Below are 19,800 nucleotides of genomic sequence, written 5' to 3'. Positions count from 1 at the left end.
GATTTTAGAAGTCCTGCAACTGCCTAAATCACTGTTTCTCAACCTTGGCCGCTTGAAGATGTGTGAACTTCAACTCCCAGAATTCCCCAGCCAGCCTTGCTGGCTGGGGAATTCTGGGAGTTGAAGTCCACACATCTTCAAGCGGCCAAGGTTGAGAAACACTGGCCTAAACTGACATTTAACAGCATCCCCTGTTTGGAATTTGCGATTACCTTCAAAGGAGTATTTTATTTATTTATTTTTTACTTCCCAGGCATTTGGAAGTTCCCAGCTAAACAGTGGCCTTCATTAGTGGCAGAAGTCATCAAAATGCAACAAATTTAGTTTTTCCAGTGCCATTGCTAAACAACCAGCTTCCCATAGTAGATTTCCAGCTGTTAACACATTAATTAAATTTGCTTCCCAGGTGTTTGGAAGTTCCCAGCTAAATAGTGGCTGGGAAGTTCCCACTTCTTCCACAAACCTAGTTACCTTCTGGGATATGGAGTTTATTATGGTGTGGGCACCTTTGCAATATCTTCCTGACCACAGATCAGACTTACCAAGGAGCTTCAGAAGATGAAGTGGCAAAGAAAAAAATCATGGTAAAATCTAACACAGGTGATATAGACGTTACAGTATGTTATGTTACTCTTTTTTATTTTATTATTGTAATGATGGTTATTTCCAGTGACTAGAAACATCATTATTGTATTGTTTTAACTTGATATATAGACATTGGGTATGTCCTCTGCTCAAAGGTGGTAATGACAGGAGTGGTATATAAGCAAATAAACCCAGTAAATAAATAAAAAGATGCTTGTGGTGGAAAATGAAGAGCAAACACAAGTGAACATATGTACGAGCCCTTAGTCAGGTTTGTGCTATGTGTAAGGGCAGCAAAATTGGGAATGCAGCTTTCCTTGTCCTGCTAGATTTTTCAGCTGCTTTTGATACCATTGATCATGATATCTTTCTGGAACACCTACAGGAATTGGGACTGGTGGCACTGTATTACAGCTGTTCTCCTTCCTGAGTGGGTGGTATCAGTCAGTAGTAATGGGGGATGAAGGATGAGGCTCATAGGGTTAGGGTTTTATATGGGGCACTGTAGACCTTGATAGTCTCCCCCATACTATACAGTGTATCATCTCCATGAAGCCACCAGAGGAGGTCATCTGCCAGTTCAAGGTGAAATATTGTCAATATGTGAATGATATCCAACTATTCATCTCTACACGGAGCTGAAGAGATGCTGTGGAAGCTCTCACTCAATGTCTGGCGGCTCTAAGACTCTGGGTGAGATGAAAGGAGTTGAAACTGAATACCAGCAAGAAAAAGAAACGATTTGTCCAGAGGTAGATTGGTGGGCTCCCCTTTTGGTTCTGGAGGGGATGACGTTGTCTCCAAAGGAGTAGGTCCACAACTTGGCAGCGCTCCTGTATTCACAGCTCCACCTAAATCAACAGACGGAAGCCGTGATGCCTTTGCCCAGCTGCAGCTGGGGTGTGAGGTTACCACAATACCCTCCAGCTTGAAGACCACCTGGAAACTGTCATTGATGCAGCCTGCACACTGACTAGTATGAACTTGCTTGGCAGTATGGTGCTTACACTGTAAGTACTGGACTGGCTTCCAGTAGGGTTATGAGTACAGTTCAAGGTGCTGGCATTAATCTATAAAGCCCTAAATCGCGTGGGCCCGGGATATGCACGTGACCATCTCTTGCAAGTTGACTGTGGCCAACCTGTCTGTTCTGCTCATGAGAAGATGTTCCCAAGAGATGAAGGGAACGGTGGTGTGGAACCAGTGCTTTCAGTTGCTGCCCTGACCTTCTGAAAGAAGCTCTCCTCTGCAATCCAGCTAGTCTCTACTTTAGTCACCTTCTGAAAAAGCTGTTAAACATAGCTTGTGAAATTTTAAAAAAAAATGAGACTGTGAAATAACAAACTGATACCTATGTTTTGCCTGCCATCTGTTCAGCAGTCTTAATTTATATTGTTTTCAGGACTATTATGATATAGTTTTATGGTTTTGTTGTTGCTAGAGATTGCAATTGTATCATCGTATTATTGTTTCTTAGAGATTGCAATTGCAATAGAAAATTACTTTCCATCACATTTACACAATTCCATAATTCCATTACACAAATAATGGCAAATAAATAAATATATATTGCTTCTAGTACTTTCAGAAATGACGATTAGGGAAGATTTGTGCCATACAGAAGAGATTTAACTAATAAAATGGTGAAGAACTTGGAAAAGACATTTATGCTAAGAAGCGGGGGGGGGGCGGTATTCCATAGACTCTTTTGGAACACTGTTGAATTCAACTCTTGTCAGGCACAGTCAGCTTCATCAGTGGTGGAAAATCCTGTGACTTGTAATCTAGCAATACATACAGAGCCATAGGTGTAATAGAATAAAGAAGAGAAAATGCAAAAACACCCCCACCAAACCCAAAGAGGGGAGAACTGAAGGGATAAGGTCAAAAGTAATTTGTGATTGGTCTGTGGATATCTTTGGCCTGATAGTTCATTCTGTTGTCCAAATATTTATTTCATTTCAGAGATTATGGTATATCAAGAGCTAAATTCTCCAGGAAGTATTCCTTTATACTATTATAGAAAATGAACTGACTTGCTTCATCTTAAGAGTTGAGATTCACTTTTTTACTCAAGTTGTAATGTTTCTGGTGAGGTCTCCTAAGCTCTTTATCAATTCGCCAGCTAGTAAACCTGATAGTATTTAGGTACCAGTTAAAAAAAACTCAACTAATTTCTTTTCCTAATCTTTTAAGGTAACCAGAGACAAAAAGAGCAGCTTTAATAGTTAAACAGGGGAGTAGTTGAGCAGAAGAGGACATTTCAGCAGACCTCACTACAGCTTTTGGATTTCCTCTATATTTTCTGCCATATATATCTATCAGGAAACTTAAATCAACAGCTGAGGTCCCCTTCAGGAGCCCCAGTGAGTAAAATTGGGTGAGCGAACAAGGAAGAAGGTTAGCAAACTGCAATGCTCCTTTCCATTGAAAGAACTGGAGGCCACTCTTTCTTCTTGAAATCTCAGGAAGATGAAGAACACAGAGAGAGCTTTCTGTGAAGACCTCTGAGGAGGACAGGACCCAGAAAGTTGTCAAGGAGAGGAGGACACCAAGGAGGAGGAAGTGTTGCAAGAATGTGGGATGAGTCCATGTAAGTGGACCACCACCTGACCAAAGGAAAAGTCTAGGAGGCCGTTGGTCTGTCCCACGGAGAAGAGAAGGAAGTGGAATTGGGAGAAGGTAGAATTGCTTAACACCTCCTTTGAATCGGTCTTCAAGGGCTTTTCCTAATCTAACTGAATGAAGGGGGGTGGGATGCACTGCAGTGTTGAGAAAGGCCCTTGAATCCATCCCCCTGCTCACTTTGGGGATCCAAATAAAACATCCCCAAAAGGACTGTCCGGTGATGTCCACAGCATAGTGCGATGATGCCAAAATGACCACACACGCACAGTAATGTAACCATATAAATGTCAGAACCATGTATTTGTGTCCCAACATCTGATGCAAGTCAGTAAGTTATGGCCTTTGTGTGAGGATGTCCCACATTTTGCCATTTGCCCCATTTCCTCCCTTTAGACATCTACAAGCTGTCTAGCTTCTGAGTGTATCCCAGCAACATCTTCTTTAGCAATTGATTCCACAACTGATTTGCTCTTTCCATTAGGATGTTTTTCCTAACATTCCTAGCAATTCCTCACTTTCAATAGGAAATGCATTTGTGTAAATATAGAATCGCCCTTTCTAAAGCCAAATTAAACGTGCTGCCGTCAAATAGGCGATATGGTAGACTGCAAAAGATTCCCATCTCTCAAAGACATCGTCCCTGTAATGGTACTGACTTTGAAACGTGGACCACATTTTACTGCACTGAGATTTTTACAAGAGTTTTTGGCATGACATCATCTGGCTGATTTTACTGTTGAGGCCAGGAAGAGATATTTCTGAATATGTTAAAGTTTACCCTCAGATAAAAGTCCTAAAATTACAGTGGCAATTTAACTATGGCTATAAAAACAAGGTCCTTACTAATCTATGAATAAGTTTGAGGTTTGAAATGTTTTGCATAGTATCTATTCATTGATTTTATCTGCCAAACTATTTTATCTTTTGCTAAACCTTTCAATGATATATGTACTTTGCTATTTTGGCCTTTTGGTCATAATATAAACATGACATACAACAAGAATAAAGACTCTTGTGGTGTGTAATGTTTATTACGACCCTCTGGTGCAGTGTTTCTCAATCTCAGCAAATGTGTGGACTTCACCTCCCAGAATTCCCCAGCCAGCATGGCTGGCTGGGGAATTCTGGGAGTTGAAGTCCACACATCTTAAAGTTGCTGAGGTTGAGAAACACTGCTCTGATGGGAGAACTTATTTATCCCGCTCTTCTTTTCAAGGCTAAACCTAATGGGTTCCCTCAATCTGTCCGCCAAGGTTCCAGACTTTTGGTGGTTCTCGCTGCCTTTCTTTGCCCTTCTTCTGGTTTGTCCACACCCTTCTTAAAGTATGTTGCTGGACACTTCACAATTTTGCCTTTTACAAACCCAACTATTAGAGGCTTCTCCTCTTTTGCTTCTAGCCAGATGACGAGACAAACTGGAAGCGTTCTGACTTAGGACAGTTTTCCACCTGTCTTCTCCTATCTGGCCTTTGGGTGGCGCAAATGTTTCATCCCAGTTTTTCTTGTCTCCGAGCACACACAGCCCAGTGCCTTCCACTCTGGCCCCATAAGCTGGCCTGCTGCCGCCAAACACACTGAAGGTTGTGACCCCATTTTCTGTGCAATTACCAGCCTTGCAAAGTAGTCCAGACCAGAAGCACCCACAGGAGTACTAGCTCTCTCTTTATTGTAAGGTTACACGAACAGAATCTTGCAAGTCTGAAACTACCCCTCCCTTCCTTCAGTTTTACTCTCCCGAAAACTAGGGAGGGTCCCTTCTGAGACGCTTTTTCCACCCCTCCTCCTTCGGACTCAAATTCCATTTATCTAGGCTGTGGCTCTTCCTCCTGCCTCCCAAGGTCATTCCCACAGACCACTGCAGCAATTTACCTGCTGCCCATTGAGTCAGCTTCTGTACACAGCGTAGGAACTGGGGTTCCTGCACAGTGCAGTGACGAAGGTGTCCAAACAGGGACCCAGATTCTAGTCCTTGCTTAGCCACAGAAATTTCCTGGGGACCCTGGGCCGGTCCCTCTCCCTCAGCCCGAGCCAGTGTGGTGTAGCAGTGAAGGTGCAGGATGAAGAACAGGTTTAAGTCCCCATTCAGCCATGTAGGGACAGTCTCTTCCTCTCAGCCCTAAAGCCATGGGGGTGATGTAGCAATGAAGGAGAGACCCCGATTTTGGTGCCTCTTCAGCCACAGACGTTCAGCCCCAAACCCAAGATGGGGTCATGGGGAGGGTGCCGGAGTAGGAGCAGGGAGATCCAGGTTCTAATCCCGCCACAGTGACAGAAGCTCCTGGGGGACTCTGAACCAGTACCTCTCTTGCGGCCCATCCCACCTCACAAGATTGTTGTTGTGGGGAGAAACTGGAGGAGGTAATGGCACGTCTGCTCCTTGGGCACCTGGAGCAAAGGAGGAATATCAGTCCTAAGTAATAAGGGACATCAATCCTAAAATCAGCTTAACTCCTTTGCTTTGAGATATTTTGTTCTGAATTTATGGCTGAGGACAATGGGGGAAACTCAAAATGACGGATTCCCCCAGTTATTACTTGGATTTTTTCCCCTCTGTTTTTGGTGTATCAGAGAGACTCCTTTGAATGGGATAAACAACTGTAAAGGGAGACCTTTGTCCCCTTCGACCTGGTCCAACTCTACGTTAATCATTAAAATTCAGCCCAATTAGCAGAGCAGCCCCAGGCAGCTTTTTCCCAACCGGGTGCCCGCTGGATATTCAAATCCAAGTATTACAGTTCCCATAATCCTCAACCCCGAAAGCCGTAAGGAGTTTCACGTCCTCCTGGTTTTGTCGTCAGAAGCCCCCGAGATGTGATACCATTCCACGGAACCGGGATGGGAAAACCCAGGTATTCACCAAGGTGGGAACGATCGGGGCGGCGTTCCCAGCCTTGACTCCGAATTTAAGTAAACTGGATTTACGGGAAATCAAGGCGGGGAGGAGGGAGGCTCGCCCGAGCGGGAAACCTCCGCATGCCGTCGTGTGCAAGCGCCACAGCCAGCAATTCACCAACCAACCAACCAACCAACCAACCAACCGAGTCAAAGCAGCTGCTCCAGGAGGCAAGAACGAAGGTGGCGGGGAAGGCAGGCGGGCGCGTGCCGCTCAGAGACGTGGGAATGCGCGGGCACGTCCGTCTATGGCCAAACTGCATTTTTCTCCCGGGGGGGTGGGGGGAAGGATTTCCCCCTACCCACCTCGCCCGCAGCAGCTTTGATTTCGATGAGTTCAAATAAAGGCAGGAAAATCCTTTTCCGAGCACGGCCGCTCAGACCCGCTGGAAAGACTCAGACTGAGCCACACGAGTAGGGTGCCGGAGCGGTTTTGACCCAGCTTGTACAACCCTCCCTTTTCCCACCAATCAACTCCCCCCACCCCACCCCTCCCACCATCATTCACTTTCTTTTCTCTAACGGGAAAGGCGGGCGCGGCGGTGGCGCGGCGCTCCCCTCGGCTGCAGAGTTTGGGGCGGAATTTCCCACTCTGCGGGGCGCGGCGTGAAAGAGGAGGGCGGCCCGGGCTCGGCGGCGGCGGCGGCGGCGGCGGCGTTGAACCATGATCCCGGTCCTCTGTTTCCTCTCCGGCTTCGTGGCAGGTAGTAGCCGCCCCTGCCTCTCGCTGCTGCCTGCGCTGGGGGCGGCGGGGGGCGGCGGTGCAGCCCCGGGGACGCGGGGGCGCGGGAGGCGGCCGGGGCACCTGTCTATGCCCCGGCTCCGGTGCGCTTTTCCTGCCCTCTTCCGAATAATTCCCGCGTGACACTCGATTTTGTCACGCTGAGTTTTCTCGGCCGCTCTTCCGACACCCCGCTCCCTGCCCGTCGAGTCTTTCGCTCCACCTCCCCGGTTGGGAGTTCTAATCCTATGCAGAATGCCCGTGGGATCCTGCGCAAGATTACACCTTTAAAGCGTCTAGCGCAGTGTTGTCCAAACTTGGCCACTTTAAGATGAGTGGACTTCAATTCCCAGAATTCCCCAGCCAGCCTTGCTGGCTGGGGATTTCTGGGAGTTGAAGTCCACTCATCTTAAAGTGGCCAAGTTTGGACAACACTGGTCTAGCGGCTCCACTCCCCATCAAGATGTTGCTTTCTCGTTCTTGTATTCTTTTCCTAGCCTTCCATCCTGCGCTTACGTTTCTTGGGATTCTGCCTGATCTCCGGTAGATCCCACCGGTTTAGTGAGACTTACTCCCAGGTAAAACGGGAACGGGATTTCTAGTGTAAAGTAAACCAGCAAAGAAATTCATGCAAGTGGAAGCAAAATTCTGCAGAACTTGACGGGATCTGCCCTCTAAAGCAGATCGAAGCTGAGTTGGTACAGCAAACTGACTCACGAAGTAGTCACATTTCCTCCTCGTGTGTGGTGGGAACTTGGCTCCTGTACTGTAGTTCGTTTGGTTGATTTTTGTTAGTTCAGTGTGTTGTATGAAGTAAGAAAAGGAGCAAAACTGAATTAATCATGGCTTATGAACCTAGGTTAAACCTGTCCTGTGTTTGTAGCCAAAATAGGATTGGGGAAGCCTCAATTCAAATTCCCAGATTTCAGTTTTCTGCGGTCAAATGTATGCTCATCCAAGAAATTCGTAGGGCAAAACTTGATAGTAGCTTTAAACTGTCCTTGAGACATCAGAAAAGTATGCCAGCATAAAATTTGCTGCCCCAAATTGCCAATCCTTGCTTTACCACAATAACAAGGGTGGTGACTGGTAGTGTCCTTATTGACTGAATGTGGGACAAGATAATAATAGTAATAATAATAATAACAATCCCAAAACTTCTGGAGCACCACTTGAACATCATCAGCATTGACAAAATCACCATCAGTCAGTTGCAAAAGCAGCTTTACTTGGAACGGCTTATATCCTACGATGATACCTTTAATACCATCAAACAGCAATATCTGCCTATCCCAGGTCCTTGATAGGTGGATAAAAATGCCAAATCCAGTCTAAACATCTGGCTGGCTGTGAGACCAACCGTAATAATAATAATAACAAAGGAGCAACAATGGGCCATTGGAATATCTGCAAGAAATACCATTGGCCTGCAAGCAAGAACTAGTGGGACCATAAAACAGACAAAGTATTACAAAATGAAGACGCTAAAGTGTTCTGGGACTTTAGAATTCAAACAGACAAGCACCTGCCACACAACACCCCAGACTTAACAACTGTTGATAAGAAAGACAAAAAAGTCTGGACAGTGGACTTTGCAATACCTGGAGACAGCAGGAGAGAAGAGAAACAACTAGAGAAAATTAGAAAATATAAAGACCTGCCAATAAAAGTAGAACGACTATGGCAAAAGAAAGCCAAGGTATACCAATAGTTATAGGCATCTTAGGTGCAATCCCAAAACATCTGGAGCACCACTTGAAGACCATCAGCAGTGACAAAATTACCATCAGTCAATTGCAAAAGGCAGCTTTATTTGGAACAGCTTATATCCTGCAATGATACCTTTAACACCATCAAACAACAGCATCGGCCTATCCCAGGTCCTTGGGAAGAGCTCGATAGGTGAATAAAAATGCCAAATCCAGTCTAAACATCTGGCTGACTGTGTGACCAACCATAATGTATTTAACTTGTATGCCACGCAATTCCCAACAACTCTGGCTGGCGTACAACAATTGAAAAGGAAATTACAATAAAATCAATAAAAGGAAAAAGGAGCACGTTGTGGACCACACCAGTCAAGGAATACCAGCTGGCAGGGTCTAGGAAGAGGGCCTTTTCTGCCGTGGCCCCCACCCTGTGGAACAGCTTGCCAGCTGAGGTACGGGCTGCCCCCACTCTCCTGGCCTTCTGCAAAGGTGTAAAAACATGGCTATGCTGGATGGCCTGGGGGCCTTGATGGGGGCTCACATTGCTGGAGCTGGCTCGTGGGATGATTGATACTGCTTCCCCCCTCTTCTTGATTTGTATATTGCTTTTATAGATTTGTTATTTGTGTTTTAATCAGGGGGTATTTATATTTTTATTGTTTTTATTGGCTTGGTTTTTAATTGTAAGCCCCCCAGAGTCACCCTCTGGGAGAGATGGGTGGCATATAAATTTAATAATAAAAGAAAATAAATAAAAAAATAAAAAGATGGCAAGTGTGACAGACCAGATGGAAGGAAGTGAAGAATCTCCCTTTCCAAAGCCCTGGGTGAAGAACCAGGTCTTCATCGTTCTTCTGAATGAGAGCAGAGTGGAGACCATCCGGATCAGAGGGCAGGCCCTGCTACAGAGAAGTTGAGGGAACTACATTAGTAGATTCCTTGGGCTTTGTTTCTCCTCTCACCAAATGTTGCCTGTCACAACTGTGGGGTGGAGTTAGACAGGTATAGGGGCCTTTAGAATGGCATGTTTAGCCATCTGTCAAGTTGAACGGCCAATTGGTTGCAGCTGTGGAGATGCTCTTCATGTGTGATCTAACAGTTGAGCACTTTTTGAACGTGGGTCTCGTGGTCTTCTGAAGGAGTGCTGAACCCATGCTCCAAAATAGCCTGGGGGACAGGTTGTACGGGCTTGGGATGGTGCAGGAAAGAATATAGTACAATGAGTGATCTCTATCTGTGACTAGTGCTGAAAGGGAATGGTGGTACTGTAAAAGAGTCCAGCTGTCCTTGTGTCCAGCAGCATCTGGAAGTAGTCCATGGCTGGCTATGGAATCGGAATGGACTGGCCAAAACAGGACAGACCTCACCACCCATCAAACGAGTAAACTATAGCCATGTGAAACCTCTTCTTGGCAGAAGCAGTGGGAAAGCTGTAATGCACCTAGGGGTGACAGAATGAGCCACACACAGCTGGTAGAACCTGGTTCTCTTTCCCAGGTCAGGTTGACTTTCTGCGCAGCACAGAATGTTGGACAGCATGTGAAAACAACACGGGTGTAGCATTCTTTCCAAAGGACACCAAACCCATGCTTATAAAAAGCACACATAAGATGTGACACACAGTTTGGCGGGGCATTACAGGGGCTGATGCCTCTATGGAAACCAGGGCTCTAGCCTCTGGTGCAACGTGAGCCAAAGTGGCTACAGAGGACAGTTCTTGAGGGATCGGAGGGGACGGGATATGCCTTCAGCAGCCCAACATAGCTGAGAGGAACTGGGCAGATCTCACTCCTGACTGCGCCAGCAGGCCCATCGTTGATGAAGCCTGCCTAGATTGTATCTATGGGAGAAACTGCTGGGAGAGGGAAAATGCTATCTGAAAACTGAAGGCAACTTTGAGCCGCTTCAGCTACGGGCTGGGGATGAGGCAAAGACAACATTGTGAGGAAATGACCTAAAAATCAACTATGGGGCCATGTTTGTGCCACAGCAAAGCACATGAGAATGAGTCCGTAGAGCTTGCTTTTTTTTTTATAGTAATTTTATTAAAAATTACAATTACAGCAATAAAAACGAATGCAAACTAAAAAAATGAAAGAATAAAAAGAAAAAAAGACGGTGCAGGAAAAAAGAAAAAATAGAAAAGAAAGAAAAAGAAGAATAAAGAAGAAGAAAATATATAAAGAAAGGATTTCCCCCTTCATCACAAGAAGTATAAACAATTTTAGTAACTTATCACCTTCTCTTAAAATAAAACAGATGATCTCTTCTTCCCATATCCCATCTCTGTAAACAAATTCGTAAAACCTTGCATTTCACTCCTGATGTCAACAAAAGTCCATTAAGGATTACCAGAGATAACAACGTATCTATTTTAACCTTGATCAAATAAGCCAACTTTATATTTCTTCCTTTTACTTATAACTATCTTGATCTTTAGTCCCTTCAAATAATGTCCTAGAACTTGATTTCTTTTCATTTTTGCTTTGTCCCTTCTCACAAAATTCTTCAAAACTTTAACAAGCCTCTTCGGTAAATCCAATATAGGATAATTATCCAGGTCACTCTGTTGGTTTATTATTTGTATATCCCTTTTAATTATTAAGTCATCAGCCAGTTTCTTTTGTGTATCCAGTGTAATATTTTGTAGCCTGTCATTTTTAAATCTACTTTCAAATCATTGTCAATTTTGTCAGGTAAAACTTGTTCCTCTTCCGTAACATCTTTTAAACACAGTCTATCTATAGAGGCAGACACTATTAAAATTAACTTCTGGGTCCATTTTTCAAAAATATCCTTCAATATGTTCAATGTTAAAATATTTTGCTTCATTCTGTATTTGTAAGTTGAGTCTGAGTGTTCTTCTCCTTTAATTGTAATTTTAGTTCCTTCTAGTGTCCAATTTTTAAAGTCTTATCATGTTTTTTTTTTAAGAATTCAAAACAAAAGCATTTTCCCACAGGAAGGATTCTTTATAATTAATTCCAAAATCTTATTTCAAATATATCTGGATTCTTAATCTCTTTGTAATTTCTAAAATCAAAGTTTTAATCACCCTTTTGCTGTTTATTCCAAAAAAAAAAAGTTTTTTAAGTCCTTAAACTTGTATTTAAAACTTCTTTCACTAAGGATTGAAGAAAACTCACCTGGTGCTGTAAAACCTGTTGATGCAAAGGTTCCTAATAGTTGAAAAGCAGTTAATAAGCAATATCCAAGAGTGATTAGAAAAGGAAGCATGTGAACCCAGTGTCCTTTTTGAAGGCTCCAACCACAGTTTGAGCAAAAAGATGGCTATTCCCTCATTTTCCAGAGTTCTAAACCTGCCAGAGACCACTGCCTTGCTGTCTCTTCACAAGGAGCAACTGTCTGGAGCACTTGTGGGTGATCTCATGTCCTCTCCTTGTCCAGAGAGGAATTACAAAGCCAGTCTACTCATTGGCTTTTCATTCTGCTGCGGTCATCAGCTCCAATTTTCGCAGAGCCATTTTCAGTTCACTATTTCTTCCCCAGAAGTTATCTGGGCCTTTTCCTACTTGTTTGAGTTGGCAAAAAACTAGACCTTCCTGAAATTCATCACCCTCATTGCCAGCTCCTCTGTTCCCAAGCACTGACTTTCCTCACAGTGTAATGGAGGACAAAATCTAGCAGATTTTACGCTTTGAGGCTGCCCTCGGACAGGGTGAGGATAAGGAGGAAGATGCTACTCAGGTGTCAGTAGAGCAGAGGATGCTTTAAGCCAGTGCTTCTTAAACTTTTTTCTCTCAGGACCCCTCCCCGCTTTTAAAAATTATGGAGGACCCTAAAAGAGCTTTTGTTTGCATGAGTTATATTGATCGATATTGACCCTATTAGAAATTAAAATGGATGCATTTGCTGCCACTGCTGCTTCTCACGATTGTTTGAGGGGATTTTAATATTGTATTATTTTTCAAGATAGACTGGCAAATCATTTTGATTTGGGGGACCATTGAGAGGGTCTTGGAGGGCCCCCAGAGGTCCTAGAGCCACACTTTAAAAAACACTACTTTAAGCTATCTGCCTCAAGGGCTGGGACAGAGCAGAAAAAAGCAACTGCTAGGGTGCATTTTTGCAGGGAGGAGGCACCTGTCCTGTGTCACAAATCTGTTGTGAGGATAAAGGAGTGTGCTATTTGAGCTCTGGAGGAATAGCAGGATACAAATAGAGCAATGGCATATCTACTGCATTGTTATCTCCGTTTGTGGACAGTTTTTACTTCCACAGTTCATTCCAACGCCTCTTTACCCAGGTTTTCATAGTTCCATCATTTGTAAAGAGGCGTACTTCTTAGTAAGCGTTTCCGTCTTGTTTTTCCAATAATTGAGCCCTTTCCAATCACTTTTTTATTGTTTTGTTCTCTTTCCAATTCTTGCAGATCTGTCTATTTTGGGGAAGGCAGGAAATAGCATGTGAAGCAACTATGAAGTTGGCTAATCTGTGAGCTATAAAATGGAAGGGGAAGACACTTTGTACCATCAGCAAATTAAGATTCAAATCAAATTGTTTGCATTTTTTTCCCCCATTTTGAAATCTCAATTTGGAGGGCAGGGATTGATGAATTTATTTTTCTGCCTGATGTGGACCCGCAGTGACAATTGCTTATTCAAGTCAGGCTGTACAGTATAATATCCAAAAGCAAGCAGATTATTTTTGCTTATTGTACAGAAATGTTACGAGTCCCTTTCTCCATTCCTGACAATAAATAGTACATTGAAGAATAATATATGCAGGCAGTCTAGATTGGTAGAGATGATGCAGGAAGGTGAAAACTTAGAAGAATGAGTTTAATGAAAGAAAGCCAATGTGGGCTTTTTTCAAACACACTTCCCAGAAGATAGAAGAAACGGTATGTAACTGCTCCATCAGTTTTCTTCTGAACATCCTGGAGAATAAGTAAGATACCAGATATCTCGAGAAGGGCAAATGTTACCTTCATTTTCATAAAGACAGAAAAGAAAAGAAAAACCAGGGGAACTACAATCCAATCAATCTGATACTGGCATTTGAAGAGATTCTAGATCAGTGTTCTCTAAACTCTTCAGCTCATCGATCCCTTCATGAAATTTCAGATTGTTCATCGACCCCTAAACATTTATTATATGAAAATGATTTACTAAGTGCTACTTTAGCTAATAGTACTATGAATAATATAACAATAATAACTCTTGAGGGTTGATATTGACCAGTTTGGGGAACCCTGTTCTAGAGCATATCTTTAAGTGACCAGTCCATAAGTACCTGGAAAACAACAGCTCAATTAGTAGAAGTCAGCATGGATTTGTCAGAAATAAGTTTTTATTGGCTACCAATAAAGTATCGTTCTAGTCTCCCTATGGAGTAGATTTTCAGGTCTGGTCCACCTCGTGGGTCTGGCATTTTATCCCTCAACCAACACCAAGCTGAAGTGAACAGCAAACTCCAGCAAGACTGGGTATTGAATCTTGGTGAACTGGTGAATGGCAATAGGCAGCTATGCTTCATTATTCATGTGGGCAACAGGCAGCTGTTCAAGAGGCTAGATAAGGGGCCTGGCACACGCAGCTCTACCATGATCACTGGGCCACCACTCTGTGAGCTCATCATCTTATTCCACCTCTCAAGCCCCTTCACTGCAGAGCATAAACAAAGATTTATACCAACTTTGTTTAATGGGAATTAATGCCAAGAATTTGGGTTGGATTACTGTACAGAATCTGGAGAAATTAGATAGGAGCCCTCTTTTCTTAGTGAGTTCATTAAGGTAAGGTCTCTTTGAAACTTCTGCAACTCTTTTTCCTAGAATGTTTGCATAAGAGACTAAGAGTCCATTTATTTAATAAGCCTGTAAAAGAATCTCTCATAGTTGTTGGCTTGTTTTAGAGATACTCCTCTTCCTTCCTTCCTTCCTTCCTTCCTTCCTTCCTTCCTTCCTTCCTTCCTTCCTTCCTTCCTTCCTTCTTCTCTTCTCTTCTCTTCTCTTCTCTTCTCTTCTCTTCTCTTCTCTTCTCTTCTCTTCTCTTCTCTTCTCTTCTCTTCTCTTCTCTTCTCTTCTCTTCTCCCCCTCCCCCTCCCCTCCCCTCCCCTCCCCTCCCCTCCTCCCCTCCCCTCCTCTCCTCTCCTCTCCTCTCCTCTCCTCTCCTCTCCTCTCCTCTCCTCTCTTCTCTTCTCTTCTCTTCTCTTCTCTTCTCTTCTCTTCTCTTCTCTTCTCTTCTCTTCTCTTCTCTTCTCTTCTCTTCTCTTTCTTCTTTCCCTCCCTCCCTCCCTCCCTCCCTCCCTCCCTTCCTTCCTTCCTTCCTTCCTTCCTTCCTTCCTTCCTTCCTTCCTTCCTTCCTTCCTTCCTAGCATTTCTCAGCCACTTCTGGTTCGTGTGAGCTTGCTCTTTTCCCTTTGGTCACTCCCCTCTATGGTCATTCTGTTTTGGTGAACATTTGAAAGTCTCACATCAAAACAGTAGATCAGACTGTTACCAGAAAAGATGGAAACTGTATCTTTGTATATCCCATCCCAAAGAGAATTGCTTCTAGCCCTATTGATGGAGAAAGCTGCAGAATGAAGGGCAAGAATTTGAAATGCTGATTGTTGTAAACAGAGCTCGCGTTTGATGCACAGCAGTCAGTGGACATCTTCCAAGTTGGCTTCATAGATTTGCTACAATAAATCTATGTGTCTGAGCCTGGGAAATATATCCTTGCATTGATTGGCCTGGTTAGCTGAGAGAAGCCTAACACAGCTGGAGAGTCCAGCTTTCTCAAATGAAGCTTTCCTGCTTTATCCACCACTTCTCAGAGAACAGGGATCATCAACAGTTTGGTGGACTCCTGGAGATGCCAGGTTAGAAAGATACAGGTTCTCCCATTTTTCCAGGCCCTCACAGCCCACTGATTAGGTAAATCTGGAGAGCCCAGATCTTTCCAAACTAGACACCTGCAGGAGTTTGCATCTGAAAAGATTTTCAGACCCTGAAAAGTTTGCATCTGCACAAGCCTGCTGATGATCTATTAAACCTGTATAGGATCATAGCTAGACAATTCCTTCTGGAAACCTTGTCTTATTTCTCCTTCGTGGTGATGCGGCTTAGGGTCCCAAACCTGTGAGAGGTGAGGGGTGCTCAGACCCAGAGGCAGGTTTTTTCCATGGTGGACCTAAGGCTCTGGAGCATCTTGCCACCAGAGGTCCACCCTTTCTTCTTGTTGGCTTTCCTCAAGGCTATCCAAGCCACTTTATTTCAGGGGATATTTCACGGATGAGGTGACCTGGACTGGCATCTTGAAGGATTGCTTTATTTTATTTTGTTGAGATGTTTTTTCTTATATCATGCTTAGGACCATTGTGGTGGTATCCAAACAATTGTAATAAATAAATGTTACTATAAAGCCCTTCATGAGGTTGGGCCAGATTATCTGAGGAACTGTCTGTCTTCTGTAGTTTCTGGCTGTCCAGCAGAGTTGGCATGTTCTGGGTCCCATTGATCAAACAGGCATTTGATAGAACCCAGAAAGGGGACCTTCTCTGTTGTGCTGTCCGGAATGATGTCCCTCCAGAAATGTGTACACCCACCCCCTCCACAACCTGACTGCTTTTAAACAAGCTCTTAAAACCTGGCTCTTTCTCCATGCCTTGGGTGGCAGATCTGTTTATTGGGTTTGTTTTTCCAGACATTTGTTTTATATTGTAGACCACCCAGAGTTGCACTGGAGTTGGGCAGCCTATAAATCTAATAATACATAAACGAATCAATGCATAAAATCCTAATGCACGAACTGGAGGGAGTATTGATCCCAAATTCCAAGGGCCAATGTCATAAAAAGAGCTTATTTTAAACCCTAAGCCAGTGACATCCCCTTCCTGTGCCTTGCAGCTGTTGCTACCCAAGATTCGGTCCTTGATGCAACATCCTCGTGTCCAAGAGCATCTATCCAAGGGGGGAAGATCTCTCTCTCCGATGGATATCGTCCAGGAAGCATCCTCACATTTTCCTGCCCAGCTGGCACTTACCCGTACCCCACACCCAGCCGGGTCTGCCAGCCAGATGCCAAGTGGACTCCAATGCACCACCCCAGCGGAACCCTTACCAACATAGCACGTTGCAGAGGTATGTGTTTAACTACCTGGGGACTCCCTGGCAGCTCACTCTAAAATTAGACAGGTAATTTACAAGCTGCAACGTATAGAAAGAGAGAGACTTGTCCGTTTTTTACATGTGGGTGGTTTCATGGAATATTTTGGTCCATGGATGTTACAGGCGCCCCCAGGTTCGGCTTATGGTCAGTCACTCACACACTCACAGCCTGTTTAGGAAAGCGGATCTCTTTAAGCCCCCCTTGCCTTCTACCTGGGTTTTCCAGATAGGCGTGGCTAGAACAGACAAGACACACAGCCCTGGGCAACAGGTGGGAAGCAATTAGGCACACACCCAAATCGCTTTCAATCTAACACTGAGGCACACCAGGTTCTCTGGAATTCACGGAGACCCAGTGAATTTAAAGTAGCAGCAAAATCTTCCTAGCAGGAATGTACATTTGCTCTTTTTCACACGCACACACGTTCATCCCTACTTACCCACTCCTTGTCAGCTAGGTGGGCAGGCTTCAGGACCTCTTTTATCCCCAAAAGTTCTTGTTTTACCAATAGAAGAGAGTATCTGTAGCTCAGGGTTGAATGGTGGAGTCCTTGGGGTTCTCTGAGCTTGGTTGTTTTCTTGCAGACATTTTGTTACCTATTACCTAGTTGGGTAACGAAATGTCTGCAAGAAAACCACCAAGCTCAGTTCTTGCTTTGTTGACTGATAGGATTTTTTTTCTCTGTTCACGTCCTCAGGCCCAGCTTCCTTTGTCTGGTTCAGATGGCATTTTTCCCTTGTTTCCTTAATGACTTGTTTCCTTCTTACCTACCTCCCCAATGAGATGTTTTAGACAAGATTCCTGGGTTTTTATCCTCTTCTACTTAGTGCCTACTTCATCTTCAGGTTAGGGCAGTTTCAGCCTACTCTCGCAGGGGTTGGGAAGATGCAATGCAGCCCCTTCAAGACCCATGATGCCTGTGACACCTCTAGATGGCCTCCATGGACTTCCCAAATTATACGTCACAATGACACCCATTTTCATTAAAAAATGGCCCAAATCCCATGCAATAGCCCAGTCTCCTGAGATCTGTGGCTTTCTGCACAAATGCTCATGAGATTTGGGCCATTTTTAATTTTAAAAAATGCAAAGGACGTTTTACTGAATTCATTCTTGTTTTAACACTTGGTGCCTGCCACATTGCAGGAAATCATGCGAGGGTACCTGCTGCCCAGAATCAATCAATCAATCAATCAATCAATCAATCAATCAATCAATCAATCAAATCTTTATAGAGCAGCATGCTGCTGCCCAGAAAGATTTCTGACTTTTCCAGGGTAAGGCCCATAACTGGCTTTCTGCCCTCTTTACAGAAATAGGACATTTTAGGAAGTAAAAAGGACGAGATGGCACAACCAGCCCTGATATGGCAGAACGGCATTTTCCTTTAATGTGTTCCCTTCAGCTTGGGTATCTGGTCAATGTAGGAAGATTCTACTTAATATTTGCTGCTGGGGAAAGAATCCGATGATCCTGTATCAAGGGCGTCTGTGGGGAGGGGGTCACCAAAGTCAAGATGGAGCTGCACCATACAATCAACGCTCCACCCTTTTTTACATGTGCATGTAAAAAGGGGTGGGGCTTCAGAGGTGCGGTCACAGCTGCCATTTTGGCTTTTTTGACCCATCCTCAGTGGATGTCCCCTCATATACTTTTTTATTACTACTTCTATAGAGAGTATGGGGAGAGCTGATGATTAGGAGCTCAGCCAGAAGAGCTATTGTCAGCCCTTCAAGGTAGACCAGACTAGGACACCAGAGTTATGAATGCTAATATTACTTTTCGTATAGGGTTGCATAACAAAACAAGTCTGTATGTGCTTCCCCCCTCCCTCCCTTTATCTTTGTGAGAACTAGGGAGGGTCTTGTCTGAGACGCCTTCTCAGGTTACAGTTCTGGCTTGGACTCAGATTTCTCTTATCTGACCATTGTCTTGGTTCTGGCTTTTCCTCCTGTTCCTCTAAGTTATTCCTTCTGCCCATTACAGCTGCTAAAACTTGGGGGTCTGTCTATGTTAGCATTGAGTAACCTTTAGGGGCCGTGCTTTAAAAATAATAATTTTCTGCCGCTAAGACCTGTATAGACAGGACAATGACAGTACTGTAAGAGATGATAAAAGAGAGCAGGACTTGTAGGGCCTTCCCAATTTCTTCTCACAGGAGATGTTAATGTTTTATAACGTGCATTAAGTCTATTAAAGGCTTAAATGAGTGTGGCTTATATTCCCTGCTGAAAAATCTGGCTTTTCCCTTAGAGCCAGGCTGCTCGTGGACCCCAATATGCATGTTTTGGAGCATGTGAATTGCTTGTGAAACATCTCTTGTATTTTATTATGATTGCTTTGAATTGTGTTTTTCTGCTCTGTTTTGGTATTGGGTTCTGTATTTGTTGTTATCTGCCCAGAGTTATTTGCTTAAGGTGGGTGGCCATATAAATGTCTCAGCCAATGTTTCTCAACCTTGGCAACTTTAAGACCTGTGGACTTCAACTCCCAGAATTCCCCAGCCAGCAAGGCTGGCTGGGGAATTCTGGGAGTTGAAGTCCACAGGTCTTAAAGTTGCCAAGGTTGAGAAACAGTGTTCTAAATAAATCCATAAGATGGGAACAGTCTTCCTGTCATTGGCCATTATCTTAAGAATTTCAGCCGTGTGATCAATTTCTCGTTTACTTTTGAGGGTTCCTCTACTAGGGTTGCAACATTCCAGATTTTCTCGCTGTCTGGATTTTTGCAGCCCAGATACGGTAACCCAACTCTTTCGCAATGCCTCCAAGTGTAGTGCAGTGTTATCTTCCTTAAAAATGAAGAACCTTCTGGTCACGTTTCTAGCCTTCCCTTATAATGCATTGGCTACATTCACATGTAATTCCCACGCCAAGAGAAATTAGAAATCTGTGTATCTGGAACAAACTGGGTTCTCCTGCTCGCAGGAACAAACCAAGCAAACTTGTAGGAAACCTCAGTTTATGATTTGTTTAGTATTCCGTAGGAACGAGCTATCTGGTTTATTCTTCTTTGAACAAGCAAGAGAGTAGTTTGCATGCAACTCTTAGCTGTAGTTATAGTTTGTTAACAGACATCCTGGTTTACACATCACTTAACAAATTATAAATAGAGGCACTCTAGTTTGTTCAGTGGTTCCCACAGGGAG

The 19,800-nt window shown here is 43.9% G+C and overlaps 1 protein-coding gene across 1 annotated transcript in view; it reads left to right on the top strand.

Annotated features, from left to right (window-relative positions):
- Positions 1-6,622: 6,622 nt before the first annotated feature.
- LOC103049015 (complement C2) overlaps positions 6,623-19,800 on the top strand; it is a gene marked incomplete at its 3' end in the record, with an annotated part of 45,388 nt that continues 32,210 nt past the window's right edge. The window contains 2 exon segments of the mRNA XM_088128625.1: positions 6,623-6,809; positions 16,391-16,624. Of these exon segments, the coding sequence (XP_087984751.1) occupies positions 6,770-6,809; positions 16,391-16,624 (274 nt within the window).

The sequence above is a fragment of the Python bivittatus genome, unplaced genomic scaffold (genome assembly GCF_059951505.1).
Source record: "Python bivittatus isolate LINGU-HERP-01145 unplaced genomic scaffold, Pbiv_v1 ctg000800_np1212, whole genome shotgun sequence".
Taxonomy (NCBI): Eukaryota; Metazoa; Chordata; class Lepidosauria; order Squamata; family Pythonidae; genus Python; species Python bivittatus.
The sequence above is the reverse complement of the archived record's forward strand: the minus strand, read 5'-3'. Positions and strand labels throughout refer to the sequence as shown.